Source organism: Cicer arietinum, chromosome 4, assembly GCF_000331145.2.
Source record: "Cicer arietinum cultivar CDC Frontier isolate Library 1 chromosome 4, Cicar.CDCFrontier_v2.0, whole genome shotgun sequence".
NCBI lineage: Eukaryota > Viridiplantae > Streptophyta > Magnoliopsida > Fabales > Fabaceae > Cicer > Cicer arietinum.
In genome coordinates, this window is record NC_021163.2 from 61,494,764 (window position 1) to 61,510,665 (window position 15,902).

The window sequence follows — 15,902 nt, forward strand, 5'->3', positions numbered from 1 at the left end:
CTTGGATTTAAACATGAAATATGGCTATACTATGTGAGTCTTTTTTATCATTTTGTTTATGATCAAAAATAATAACTAGAACCATTTTTTTTATTTTTTATTTATTTTCTTTGTATTTTATTTTATTTTTCTTTTTGGGTTTTCTTTTTATAAAATGAGAAAAAGGAAAATCCATTGTCAATGTATGATTATCATTGATCTTATTATTTTATTTCATAATTATAATCTTAATCTATTAAAAATTATAAAGTTAACTGTTCATATTGTTTAATATAAAACTGATTACATCGACACTGCACTACTATTATTCTCTTATAAAATTGACCATTTTAGGAGTATTATACTTTGATCAATTGTGATTGTGCAATTTTAAATTTTTCTTCAATCCACTATAATTAAGAGGTGCAAGTATTTGTGTGCGTCTATAAGATATTTCTAAAATTTTAGATCATTTAAATTGATGTATTGTCTCCCACGTTACATATGGTTCTAACTTGTTTGTGGTCAAAATTTAGTGCAATCATGATGATGGTAAATTTGAGGTTGTTCGATCAAGGTCAAATAGTTCAAATTTCATTCTTAGAATTATATATTAAATAGATAATAAAATTATCTTAAGATTTAAATAGTGTGATCTTTATTAGACAATCCTAATGTGCTAATTGCACTAGACCAAACCTAATCCAAATTCGTTACGTTTTTTTGATTTTAGAGTCATAACTAAGTGAATTAGATGCAAATAATTTATGTTTAAATATATTCAAGTAAAAGTGACTTAAACAATAAATTTTAATGTAAATATTATGTTTGAAGTCAAAAACTACAAATAAAAACTTCAATTTTGATGACAAAATCAATTCCAATTAATATCACTCAATTTAGATATTTGAAATCACTTTTAGGTATTTCTATCTTGAAATCTTAAATCAAGTCTTCAAGTATTCATCTTGTTACAATTTACAATCACACCATCTATCATTCATTGTCCAATTTTTAATAAGTTAGAGTTTTGGACTTTATCAATTAAGTTGGCATGTCTACTCAACTTAACTCACTATAAAGGGACAATAACGGGATAGGTGGATTCGTCGAGTCAATTTAAAAACTCACTTTCATTAACATATTTTCTCGCTACATTGAATTTTGGTTGACTAACTTTGAATTTTCTTTTAATGATCATTGGATTACGTTGAATTTTAGTTGACTAACTTTAATGTTTTTTTTTTCTTTTGATACACCAACTCATCCTAAAAATAATACGTTAAACTTTGTATTCTTATTGGTGGGTCAATATGTCGAGGATGAGTGAGAAGAAAGTTTCAACTCACCTATATAAGTTAATTGTCTCACCCGCCCAATTTAAAATAGATTAATGGCAGAACAAGACAAAATAAGGCAGACTGGTTCATTTTCCCACCCCTACACACTTAAGTAAGTTTGGCAATATAGATGGATAACTATAGACGAATCTCACCATATAATGATTATAGAGATGCTTAAGAAACATATCAACAATGACTGATTGATTTTAGATATAGTATGGTAGAAGATAAACTCCTTATTGAGGAGAGGGTAATTACCGACGTGCGACAACAATGTTGTGTTTGGTGCTTTAATGAGGTAGAATCATTTAGTCATATGTTTGTAACTTGTCCAAAAGTCTCAGAAATTTGGAGACCAGTTTTTAAATGGCTGGACTTGAACTTTGATGAATGGAGTCAACAATTTCTCACTTTTCAACTTGGTTAGTGGCGGCGAGAAGGAAAAAATGTCTCTCATTTAGTATGGCTAACAGCCACTTGATGTATTTGATTGGAAACAAATAACTTACTCCAAAGGGTATTGGTGAATACATTTGTAGGGAAGAAATGTCAAAAGAACTTTGTATTTTCGAATTGGTGGATTAATCTATGCGTTTATATTCAAAATGTTTGATAATCGAAATTATGTAATTAGCTTATAAATTCAATTTGCTTATAAAAAAAAAAAAATGCTCCTTATATGAGCAACTCATTTGACCCCTTTGAGTAGGGAAATAAGGATGAACAACTTTTTATAAAAAATTGTTTATATATTACTCGAATGTGTATTTTGAATAAAAATATGATTTTTTTCTTTTCTGATTTGTATTTTCTAAATAATTTGTAATTTTTCACCCTAAATTTTATTAAGAACAAAAAATTCATTTTTAATTTTTTTAAAATGTATGGTGGATAAAGTTGTTCTCAATAAAAAAGCTAATGAGATTTACATCAGTTAAGATATGCTACAAACTTATTGTTGTGCATTGATTCAAATTATTTTTTGGGATTTGTTAAAGGAAGATGTTCTTCCGGCCCAAGAGATTCTTGACTTTTCAATGAATTTTAAAATTGAATAGTGTAAAACTTCAATGCAGTAGTAAAATATGAGATTAATGAGATTATTAGAAGCTCCAATTCAGTTGTGTTTTTTGCATATTTTAAGTAAACATTTGAGGTGGATGAACAACCAATTTTGTTAAATATATATATCTCTTACAATTGGAATTGTATTTAGATGCCTTTTTTTTTCACCTTATACATTCCCCACCCTTACCTATACTTACCACTCTTGATATAATGAAAAAAATATTTTTGTTTAATTCTTTTACTTTTTTTTTTTATGAAAATCATTTACTAAATTTTTACATTTACATTCCACGTGTACAAAACTCAGTTATAGAAATTTTTAAAAAATTTTGAAACTTTGATTGAGTATAAAATTTTCAAAATACAAAGTGAGTTTAGATTTGTGGAGTACTCTAAACTTTTAATTAATTTGGATGTTTCAAAATAGAGTTTATTGTAATTGATAAATATTTTCAAAAATTTCATCTTCGACAGATAGATTTTTTTAACTTATATATTTTTTAAATTAAATCAGGTATGAGTGAAGTTGTTGGTGAACTTTATGCTACACCGACTGTAGATTTTATTGATAAATTTACGACTGATCAAATAATTTTAATAATGATTGATATTATTAGTTTTTAATATATACACATATGTTGATGTTTTATCTTATCTAAAATTTGCAGATGTTTTTAAGTCATATTTGAATGAGCAAAAACTATTGAAAGACTAAATGGAATAATAATTTTTACATTAGATCCGATACAGCTACCAAAAAAAGAGGAAGAAAAGATAAATTAATTTTGGAATGTGAAAAAGGTGGAAGATATAAAGTAAAATCATTTTGAATGCGTTGAAAACGTGAAATAAAGATAATCTCACAGTTTTCACTCAAATATATAAAGCAATGAGTATTTATCAATCATCTTTGAAAGATTCGTAAACGAAAATGCAACATCTTTTAAAGTTAATACAAAGTGAAAATGACGTGCATTAGACAAGAAGACGAGAGGTTCCAGATGTTCTGAAGATATATTTTGAACGCTTCATGATTGTATAAAGTTGTTGAACTTGTTTTATTTTACTTTGATATGTGATAGCACATAAAAAAAATAGTTTAAATGCCATTTTGGTTTCTCTATTATTACCAATTCATTAAATCGGTCCCCTTATTTTAAAAGTCGACAATTAAAGTCCATCCATCAGATTTTTGAACTAAAAAATTACGATTTGACATATTTTTAATGACGTTATATACAATTCTATTATATAGAACCATCTAGATGCATTAATTATTCATAAGCCATTAATTAAATTAAAAAATATGAAAAATTTCCGAAGTTTAAATTTAAGTTTTTACGGCGTTTTATTTAAATTTCATAGATGTTAACCATTCTACATCGTCGTATCAAATGTCGCGTTATTTAAAGCATCCAAAATCAATATTTTTTAGTTAAAAAATAAAATCAGAAGGAGGGATAAAAAATGTCGATTTTTAAAATAGGAGGATCAACTTCGTGAATCAGTAAAAATAAGCAGACTAAAACTACAATTAAGCAAACATATATATATATATATATATATATATATATATATTAAACATAACTTAACAAATATCTCAAAATATCTATATATTTGTTAAATTACCATTTCACCCGTAACGCATTAAATTCTCCGTAAAGGATTTACCGCACTTAATTTAAATTTATTTATCGACGAGTAATTCTAAACGGTGTCAAAATAACTTTTTGATCCTATAAACTCCATAATATTATTAACTTTGGCTAAAAAGCTATATATATATATATATATATATATATCGACAAATTTTAGGTGTAACATCTACTTACTAGGTTGACATTTTCTATAACATTTGCTTACTTGGAACAAGAGTGACAAGAAAACTTCATCTGAACAATTGAAAGTTAAGACAATTGTTCATTTTTAAGAATTTAATTTTTAATTTATTGTGACCGATAGCGATCTTGTCATGATGAATGTTATTGGAGTCGTATTTCCTACTTCAATTAATCAACTATGTCGTTTTTATATTGAAATTTTTTGGGGGACAAAATGCAAACAATATGTGAAAAATTATAGACAAGATGAGATAATGGATTTATAAAAAAAAAAAAAAATTGCATATTTGACTAATGTGGAAGAGTATGATCATCACTTGCAACACTTTAAGTTAGTACGTGTCAATATTATCATTTTTTTTCAATTATATTAAAGATTCATGGTTCACACCCTATAAAGAAATATTTGTCGTTGCTTAGACCTATAGAGTGATGCATTTAGGAAATACAATGACCAACGTGTATTTTTAATTTATGATTTGTTTTAGAAATATGATTGAGTCGTTTATGTGATTTATTTTAATTTGTGTTATTTAATTTATTTGTAGGAGTGAGTATGCTCATTGAAAATAAAAAAAAATGTTCCAAACTAGTAATAAAGACTTGTGCAAAAATTGTGATGTTGTGAATATGATTTTGAAGAACTAAATGTGTAGCATCAAAATATCTTTTAAGAAAAGCATTACCAATATTAAGCACATGCATAGTTCACCATTTTATTAGAGATTGCATCATTTTGTATCAAGGAAATGTGTTGATAAAATTGACAAAGAGTTAAAGAGAGTAAAAATGGTAGGTATTGACAAAACAACATGTGGTTGCTCAATAAGGATAACTCATTAGTTACCTTGTGCTTGTAGTTGACATATTTACAGATATCTGATACTCTTATTCTTTTAGATACCATTCATATTTTTGAGAGAAAATTAAGCATGGAGCATGAATAATCTCTATCACACTATAACTTCTTAAAAGAGTGAGAGACAATGAAAACATACATGAAGATAAAATATATTGTTGGTAAAAGGATATTCAGGACACACGAGTGAACTTGTATTTCAAAATACAACAACAATGTGTCCACCATCTGATAAGTGAAAATCGAATGAGCTACTAAAAAAATCAAAAGAGGAAAAAAAATTGATCCCCGTCGTGATCCTTTATATTGGGAGTATGTCGATGCTTTTTTAGAAATCTCCAAAGCAACAATCTAAGTGTCTGCAAAACAAATATGTCAAGGATCTGCAAAGCAACCACCTAAGAAATATTTCCCTACTTTTATTCATCAGTATATTGATGACATAATAGATGTTCTGTCTAATGGAAGCTACGGTTATCACTTAATATCTCATGAACTAGACCATATGAATTTACCACTTGTATGACCATCTGTGGAGCATTAGGGAGGATCTGAGGATGTGAAATATGTAAGTACCAGATATAATAGTTATCTGAGACTTCACTAGAAAACGTCACTAGAGGCAAGACTATGAAGGATAGCTATACATGCTCTAAAATATCATGTCACTCCCAATCTATACTAGTTGGCACAAGTGGAACGTCACACGAAATGTATTGAATGCGACAAAACTATCGAAGACATTACTCCGGTAGATATGGGACTGAAACTCCACCTTAATGAAGGTAGTCGTAGAAGATTGTCGTTGGTTCAAAAGGATGATTAACTCAGTCATCAGTGTATGGTGTAAACACTACATCCTCAAATAAAATGGCATCAAGTCTCTGTTTATATGTCAGCAACCCACATTCGAAATCATGTTTTGTGGTCCACTTATGGGCTCTAGGAGTATGTTCAAGAGCCATTCCATTGTCATTGCACATACAGATTTTAGGAAAGTGCTCGTAAACTATGCACTGCTCCAAAAATAAAAGACAACTTAGTCAATTAAAAATACAATTTAATAAATTAATAGCGCAACTTAATATGGGTCATGTACCTATAAGAAGGTATTATACTCTCTCAACTGCCTAGTGTCATGAATAACTTCATCTCTCATGTTACCATATAGCATAATGCAGTTGTATCCCATGCATACTCCCGACAACGCACTAAATAGTGAACAAACTAATATATTTCACCTCGGTCCGAGTGTAAGTATTGTCGGTGAAAATAGTGTTTCCAACTAAGTGCAAAAGATATGTTCTTGCAGCACAAACTAACCAGTTAGTTTGGATGACACTTTTGTATAGATTGTCAACCATTGCAGTCTGTATGGAGCACCTTAGTTAAAATTTATCTCAATAGCTGCTTCTTCCATTGTTGCTCCCAATAGATCGTGTGTAGCAATCACATCATTATCAATATTCATATGTATTGATATACTGAAGAAGTTAACACATGGAAAATGTCCAAAAGAGTTGTTACATCGTCCAGTGTAGTGGACATCTCCCTGAATGACATGTGAAACGAGTTGATCTATCTATGTCATCTTCCTACAAAGTTAAATATGAGACCAACATCAGTCATTGTCAAAAAACCAAAGACAAGTGCATCAATCCAGATTCTTGAATCCTGTGTTGTACAATATCACATATCGGTACTTTAGGAAACTTCTTCAATTTCAAATCATGTATGATCACCTTCAATGGACCACAAACCTACAAATAATTAAAAATAAAAACAAGAAAATAATTTATTAAATTTCATTACAAAAATATATTAAATATAATATACTTATTCTGAATTAAAATATATATCTCCTTCTCATACCCTTTGAGCCACATAGTGTTCATATTGTATCAACATTGATGTGACCAAGGGTCCTTCAAGAAATCTATGTTGTTGGATCTACTATTCGACTGTCTGCTCCCCAGCTTCCTCATAGTCCATATATTCAAGCTCTTGAACATCCTCATCAAGCGTGTGAGACTTAAAACCACACATAGGACAATGTCGACGAGCTGGACGGTTAGCCTCATTTTATTGTCAATAAGATGCAGTTGATGGAACTCTTTCACCTATATCACCTATATTGCAGCGATAGTGCAAATAATTTCTCCGTTCAAGCCTCTTGTCCTAATCACTATACAAAAACATATCAATAATTTGTATTAAAAAAAATCGAAAATTTAGAATGCTTTGAAATTTTCAAAAGTTTCATTTTCTTCTAAAGTTTCAAATTTTTTTCGTTTTTATGAAAACATTGTAGCTTTGAAAATTTTGAGATTGTTGAAAGTTTCAAAAAATGTGTTTTAGAAGTTTCGTGTTGCTCGACACTTTCAAAATTTATTGGATTATCTATTTCGAAAGTTTCAATTGCTCGAAAACGATTAATTCCTCTATTTCATAAGTTTCATATTGTTCGAAACTTTTAAAATATTTTGAGAAATTAGAAATTGCATTTTGACGAATTTAAATTCATCAAAAAGTTTGAAAAAGTAATTTGTGTTTCGAAGGTTTTGAAATGCTAAAAAGATTTTTCAAATATTTTAAAAGTTTTGAATATGTGAGTGATATAATTAAACAAAAAATTTAACTTTATAATATAATAAAAAAAATTATGTATATTAGAAGTAAGAAGTATAGATGAAAGGCGAGAAGCATAATTCTCCATATGGATTGAGCATTGGAATCCATTTCTCATTGGCTTCAGTCATGGGGCTAGCCTTGTGCATATTTAAGCCCAGATATGGATCATAACAAAAAGATAGTGTGTAACACCATTTTACTATTTTTACTTGTCAAACGGTATTTTACTTTGTTAGACATTATTAAGATCTAGTACATCAAAAAGTATTATTCTATATATCTATATATAGGTAAATAATATAATGTATATTTATAATCTATCTATCTATACTATCCGAGTCAAGATATGTTTAATTTTAAATTTCTCACTCACTTTAAATAATATATTTATTTAGGTGTTGAAAGTGTATGCAAGTATATTTCACCATCAAAAGTTATTTTTTACGTGAATTTTGACCAAAAACCTTTTCTAAGAAGAATTCTTCCACCAATGTTTCTTAATAAATCTGAATTTCAAACGATATATCTTTTCTAATTTTTTTGTATACTTACTATCTCCTAACTACTTCTTACACCACAACAACTGTTGAGCAAAATCATTAATTGTACTTGAAGCATTTTCAAAATAGATACCTCAATGATAATTTTCAAAAAAAAAATAGATATCATAATTCCCTATTATATTTTAAACCAAACAATCAATTAAGAATTTCCTTCAAAACCAATTATTCAAATTAATTAAAAAACGTAATTTTCTAGTTTATTTAAAAGACAATAATTTCAAAATTTTCTAATGTATTATATACAGGTTCAAGCAATTTTCTTAAAATCTGACCAAATAAAAATTAAAAGTGTTAAGAAATTGAATTTATGAATATAAATTTAAAAATAAAACAAAAATTATCCTAAAAATATTATATTATCACTAAAAGAAAATTGTTTCCTACCTAGACATTTTTTTGAGTAAATAAAACCTAAAAATATTTTCCGACATAGTCACAAACATTTTAATTTCCACCAAGAAAATGTTGGAATAGAGAGAATTTAGAGTTAATCTATTAACGGCGTAAGATTATTTTATACCATGTTTAATTATAATTATTTAATTTACTACATTGTATCAAATACTATAAATATTTTATTGATGTCGGGAGTTATTAAATCCAGAAAAAGAAAAATTAAATCTCGTCCATTTTGGTCGGACAACATCCTCAGTAACAAGCTTTTTGAAACGCTTGTTATTTTAATTTTTTTTATGTCTGTTTTTGTTTATACTAATTAAACATAAAATAAGAAGGATTGATTCAAAATTTACAAGATTCTTGACAATCCAATTTTGACGCGAATAAACTACGCAAATATAACATGACAAAATTTAAGGAATCTCTCTCTCTCTCTCTCTCTCTCTTTATCAACAACAAAGGTGCCTCTAAAAAGGTTATTATAAAGACAACATGACAAACCCCGTACAATTTGGAGTTTGGCATGTGGAAAACATTAACAATTACCCTTAAATATAGGCATAACCACGTTTTTCACCGTCCATATTCCCACGAGGAAACAATTCAACCAAACAAACCTTTGCATTAATGCATTGATAAGTGAAGTTAATAGAAAAATGTTTATGTTGAAAAGAGTGATATAATATATTATTTTGATTAAATATAAATCAATAAATGTTTAAAAAATTGATGTATTTAATTTTAATTAATTTTTTTATATATTTATATTTATATTTTTTAGTATAATGTTATAATAAAAAATATATAAAATATTAAATAAATGCATGAAAAGTTGGGGTCTGTATCATTGTTGAATTTAATAATACTACTGCTAGTTGCATTCTTTGATTTCCTTGTGCCAATCCAACTGGCCTCGCACATTGACAACCTGCGTTCAACTCCACTTTTACTTCTATTCTTTTTTTCAAAAAAAATAAATAAATAATATCATAAATTTATTTTATTTTAAAAAAGATGATAAATTATACTATAATTAACTTACACAATTACAATATCATAAATTTAAACTCAGAAATATTTAATTTAATAATATCGACATTTTCAAAGTGAGTTATTTAAAATTTCTAACTTACTGTTTTCATAAAACTCCAATGCATTTTAATGACCAGTTTTTAAAACCAAATGCTATTACTTAATAAATTTCTTATAAAGCAACCCACTAACCCGAACTATCGCCGAGTATTGATATATTAACTAACAAAGCCAATCCACTAAAACAGAAGCACTTAGGAAGCAAAGTCATTTGCGTAATCACCAATTTTCTTCCACTTACTCCAATCCTAATTATTAGGACAAGATATTAGAAATCACAGCTTTATGTACCAAAAATTAAAAATCTATTTAATTGTTTGAATTCAAGGAATTAATGAGCTCCAACAAATGACTCAGTTTAAATTCTAACTGAAACATTAATTAATCAGGTTTAATTTATTTTTCGTGCAAAACTCTGAATTATTAATCACATTTTCTTAGGAGCTAGAGGATTAAGCCGGAAAAAAAACCTCATTTTCTACAAATTGACATCGACCACATGTGCATCTATCCTCTGTTTGGTTTTTGTCTAAAACAAGATAAAAAAATTACTACTAATAGCAATACTTACTTCAAAGTAACACTATTAGTATTTGATAAAATACTTCAAAACATAAATAACTAACTTACTTCAAAAGTCAACTGTAACCAATTAGAAGTAATGTTACTAAATCAATTCAATTCAAAAAAATTGATCACTCAAATACACATGTAGTAAGTTCACACTAGGCTAGCTTGTTGTTGCCAACTTGCCATGCCACAATTTACAAATATGTCAATTTTCTAAACTTAACTGAATATAGCTAGATTGGCATATATTTTTCAAATTACTATACTATCCCTCTAATTCTCCTTATCAAATGCAAAGAAGAAAGCATGACAAGAAAATATTCTGTTATAGAAATAGAAACAAGAAGTGGTCATTACCATAAAGTAACAACTTCCAACATCCACAATCAGAGGCTGAAATCAACCAAACACACTCAGCATTCCACTTCACAAAATCACTTGTAACAAACTAACAATAGATTTTTTTAAAAATAAAAAAAAAAGTCACTAATTTTACATTACATCAACAATGAAACCCCTAAATTAACAAAATAATAATAATTATACTAACCAGCAACTCCAAAATCAAAATATAATAATCATGATTATTAATTACTATGTCTTAATCTTAATTTACTTGCTAGTTCCTTTGTTAATCGTATCCTTATACCTCATAATTGAATCAATCCTCTGCAACTTCAGCTGGTGCTTAAACTTGTTGATGAAATCGTCAGCCTTAGCATCAACCAACTCATCTTCATCCATGGCGGCGACCTTCATCTCTTTCACGGTGGCCGGCCGGAGACTCTCCACAATGTCTTCTTCCTTGAAATGCGAGAAAGCTGATTTATTACTTGCTGATTTCTTCATCTTCCTCGACAGCTTCACCGGAACCTCACCGGAATCCGGTTTCGTATCCGAATGCGTCCTTGCGAAATTACCACCTTGCCCCTGCAACTTCATGTAAACCTCGTCAAGAGAAATATTATCCTCTTCGTTTCCTCCGAGGTTGTCTCTTATATGTCCCAAAACATCATCGTCTTCTTCTTCTTCGTTGTCTTCCTCTTGTTGTTTTTGGTGTTTTTCCTTAACTGCCACGTGTCGTTTCTCGTGAGTGAAAACGTTGTTGTCGTTGTTGTTGTCGTCGGGTGTGAGTTTTGAAGTAAAGGGTTGATGAATAGGGAACTGAAAATTCAAGAGGTTAATAGATTTGAGTCTTTGCAAAACAGAAGGAGATCTAACGAGTTGTGGGGTTTCATTTTCGTAGGTTTGAAGTTGTTGAGTTAGAGGTTCTTGTTGGGATCTATAAGGGTAAGAGTAAAAATCGATGCTTTTGAGTCTTTGCAAAACAGAGGGAGATCTAAAGAGTTGTTGGTGGTGGTGGGGTTGTGGAAAGTTTTGTGCTTGGTGAAGATCCTGTTGATGGGGTTGTTGGTGTTTGTGGGTGGCATTGGCGATGGTGGAAGTGATATAAATGGTGGCAATAACGAGTTGGAGGAGGAGGAAGAAGACAGTGGGAGTGAACCAGCTGTAGAGAGCAGCCCAGAATGTTGGCGAGGGTGACAATGATTCTTCCAACATGGTTTTTGGTTTTGTTGGGTTAATGTGAGATATGCAATGTTGTGGGGTTGTGGAGATTGGGGAGAAGAGAAGGGAAAGTGGTTTGGATTGTGTATTTGTATTTGTGTGGCTTGTGTTGTGGCAAGGCTTTGATATTATTTGGCTAGGAAAATTCTAATATCAAATATTGTCTATCGTGTATTAGTATTTGAAAGAATTTTAATACTATTTATTTTCCTTTCAATGCAATGTGTTCTATCATATATTTATGATAATGAAAATATTTAAAATTTTAATGACTAAAAACATCGGCTTTCTAAAATAGATGATAAATAGTTATTTTTATAATTAAAATAATGATTTATATGACACATATTAGATATAAATATGAAGAGATTATGAATATTACTTTATTCGTTTTAATTTATAAATAAAAATTAATTAATTTAATTTAAATTTTAAATAAAATATATTAATATTTTTTAATTCATTTTATTAATAAATAAAAAATATAAATTTTTAAAAGGTATAGATAGACAATCATCGTTGCAATTTTGTGATTCATCTGTCCAAGTCATGGATCCCCTATTGTACACAAGTGGACCACCATTTATGAAAATGCTCCGTGGTTAGAATTGAGAGGTCAGGGGTTAAAATAATTAATTTGGTTTCATTTGGCTGGGATTATTAATGGTTGGTATGGTGGTAGATTTTGGGGGGAAAATGAGAGTATCGAGGAACACGTGGGGGGCATATGATGGGTTTGCTACAAAGGGACAAAACATGGGGTAGATTTATTCGTGTAACGTGAGGAAATTGTGGACTTTTGGAGATAAATACATATACATGGAGCTTGACTTTAATAGAGTCTTGTGTGAGTGACTTAAATTTGAAGGTAGAGAAGAGAAGAGAAGAGAAGGAATGGGCATTGATAGGATGTGGATCTTCTACGAAATTATATTTATTGCCGTGGGCTCCCTTGCATTCACTTTAGTTAGAGATATTCATAACGGTTTTGATCTTAATTGAAATTTAAAAAACACGATTTTTATTTTTTATAAAATTTAAATTATTTAAGATCTTCTATGATAGATATGATTCGACACTTTCTCCATTTCTCTTGTCAAATTTTTTGAACAAATATATTAAAGAAAAAAAACGTTTATATATATGATTTGGTTACTGGTTGTTGTTTTCACATATTCAACAGAGCCTAACAAGAAAGAGGATGTTTCACTTAATATTATGTAAGCAATACGGGACTCGAATAATGAGCATTCTTATTTTAGATTAATAATAGTTAATTGTTGCAATCTTCTAACTCTATTTTTTGAACTTCAATACACAATTGTTCTACGTGGATCCAAAAATGTTCACTTTATATTTCACACTCAATTTCAACTTATTTGTTTGTTTCATAAAATAAATAAAAAATCTTTATAAAAAAAAGTTTAATTATACCGATGGAAATACATTTTTTTAAGTTTAATTATGGCTCAATTGTCCATTTTTGGAGTGCAATAGATCCACTCATGTTTTTTTTTAGTAAACGATGAGAAAACGACTAAATAAAAGAAACAACTACCCTTAAAAGGCTAATATTAGAAGCATATTTCTTCAGAATGAGGCATAACAAATGACGAATTCAATCAACTATGTTCAAGAAAAAGATCCACTATTACTCTTATTGGCCATGGAGTCGATTGCCCAATTATTCTATATTGTTTTTTTAGTTTAATGATAATATTACTAGGTTGATTTGCAAACTATATCGTTTGCTTTAAAATGTTTCGCGGTACTGTCCAAATTGTGCAAGACGTATATCAACGTTTCCATGATAAAACAATCCATAATTCAAATATTTTGTATCGCTACAGCGTAGAAAACCATGAATTACACCTCTAAATATAACGATTAAGGCTACTCGTAATATGATATTATGACCACTCGAAAGAAAGAAAAAGAATGAACCAAGAAGAAAGAATTTTGATGTAGTTTTACAGCTGAACTGAGCCCTCTATTTATAGAAGAAATATACAAATAACTTTGTTTTAACACAATTGCACAAAAATAGGAAAAGTAGAGGACAAAAACGTGCGTAAAACATGTCAAACAACCATATAATAGAGAAACACACCGTTAAAATATTTTTATTTAATTTTACCACTTAACTCATGCTCAATTGGACAACGACACACGTGTAGTGATCATCGATATCTTTACTTTATAAATACTATGTTATCTCTTATAAGTATGACTTTCTTATTTTTTTTAATTCTCAACAACTAGCTATATAATCTTCAACTCTCTTCTTTTACAGATGAATAATATCAGCAATCGAATCCAAATGATTGAGGTGATCCACCATGTTTTGAAAAAGGGGTTGAACGATATTTGGTAAATACCTCGTGTTAAATGTGAACAAAGTTTACGTGGAAATTAAGTTCAAAAATAATAATTGTTGCAAAAATGTAATTATAAGAATTAAGCCCGATAGCTGTGCTCACATGGTGTTGCAATTGTCAAGGTTGCATTGAAATAATTTAACGAAGGTACAACACTATTATTACATTGATTTCTCCCTCTCCTGGTGCTACAACGATTTTTGGCATCCGCTACGCCTACAAATGGGTGTCTTACGTCAAACAATTATTGTCTTTTGTTTTGAGAAAGAATTTCAAACTATGGTATTTTAAGAATTTTTTTCTTTCTTAGGTACCAAAAAACAATTATCGTCAAAATATTTCTAAAATAAGTTACACCAAAAGTTGTACACCGTCGTTAAAAAGAAAATTGTTGTCGTTTGTGTGCATTAGACAATATTTTAGACTGATGCTATTGATTATACCAAAGTACTAAAAAAAAATTAAAAGGTGAACACATATTTATAGAGGTTCATTTCATTCATGCAGCCAATCAAAAATAGGAAGAAAATGTCATTTGTGTGATATCACTAAAATAATATATCGACTATGTTACATAATAATACAAATAACAAATATTAAAATGATTAAATTAAATATTATATTTTAAATTCAAATTCAAAATTTTAGAATTACGTATATAAATTTTTGGTAATATTTAACATTTTATTTACAGAAAAAATAAAAAACATGCACCGAACGAAGGGACAAAATAATAACTACGACAATCTTAATAATAACATATATTAATAGTCAATAGTTTGGAGTTGACAAGAAATTAAGTAGTCAGTAGTTTATTTAGCAATAATTCAATTTAAATGCTAATGATCATTGACAATAAAAATGTAAATATACATGCACCATAGTTATTAGCAAGGGGTACTCAGAGGCTTAAGACAAGTTTTCCGCAATTAGCTCTAGAAGGTAGGTTTCGAAGGGGCTCAAGACTCAAGTTCTCCGTGAACATGGGAACAAAGTAAAAATGATTGGAGAAACTATATAAAAAATAAAATAAAAAATAAAATAAAAAAAACTTGTAGTTAGATTGTTTAAAGTGCACAATGTAGCGGAAGATTACAATAAAAAATTGGTAAAAAAGTACTAGTGTCAAGTTTACTTTGAATATAATTTACCATATCAAACAAGTTAGGAGCTCTAACAATAAGAGGTATGATTTGAAGTGCACCAGGAAGTAGAGGAATTGAAAAGAAAAAAAAAGAAAATAATTTGAAAGTTACCTGTCTCTAAAACATCAAAACACTTACCTTAGTTCTGCCACTAATGCACAATTATGGGTATTAAGGCAAGAATAAACGTAGTTCAAGGAATATCCTAATTAGTGATACGTATATCTCTAAATAAAATTTATTGTAAAATATTATTTTTTTTAAAGTAATTTAATAATTAGATCTACATTCCTTAAATGTAGAGAAGTGAAAAATTTCAAATTCAAATTCAAACTTCTTCATATCAACTTCGTTGCAGCAATCAACTAAGTTGTATTTACAAGACAATCTTTGTTCTCTTTTATAAGACTATTTACAAATTACAAGATTTATTAATTAATTTTTCATGAGAACACTCTTATTTAAATA

The 15,902-nt window shown here is 28.8% G+C and overlaps 1 protein-coding gene across 1 annotated transcript; it reads right to left on the bottom strand.

Annotated features, from left to right (window-relative positions):
• Window positions 1-10,652: 10,652 nt before the first annotated feature.
• LOC101503735 (uncharacterized) lies at window positions 10,653-12,033 on the bottom strand. The gene has a single exon (XM_004498829.4). The coding sequence runs from the start codon at window positions 11,903-11,905 to the stop codon at window positions 10,958-10,960; it is 948 nt and encodes a 315-aa protein (XP_004498886.1). The 5' UTR covers window positions 11,906-12,033; the 3' UTR covers window positions 10,653-10,957.
• Window positions 12,034-15,902: the final 3,869 nt, after the last annotated feature.

What these genes read in the sequence shown, in the direction of transcription:
- LOC101503735 (XM_004498829.4), bottom strand. Translation starts at nt 11,905, where the DNA reads ATGTTGGAAGAATCATTGTCACCCTCGCCAACATTCTGGGCTGCTCTC.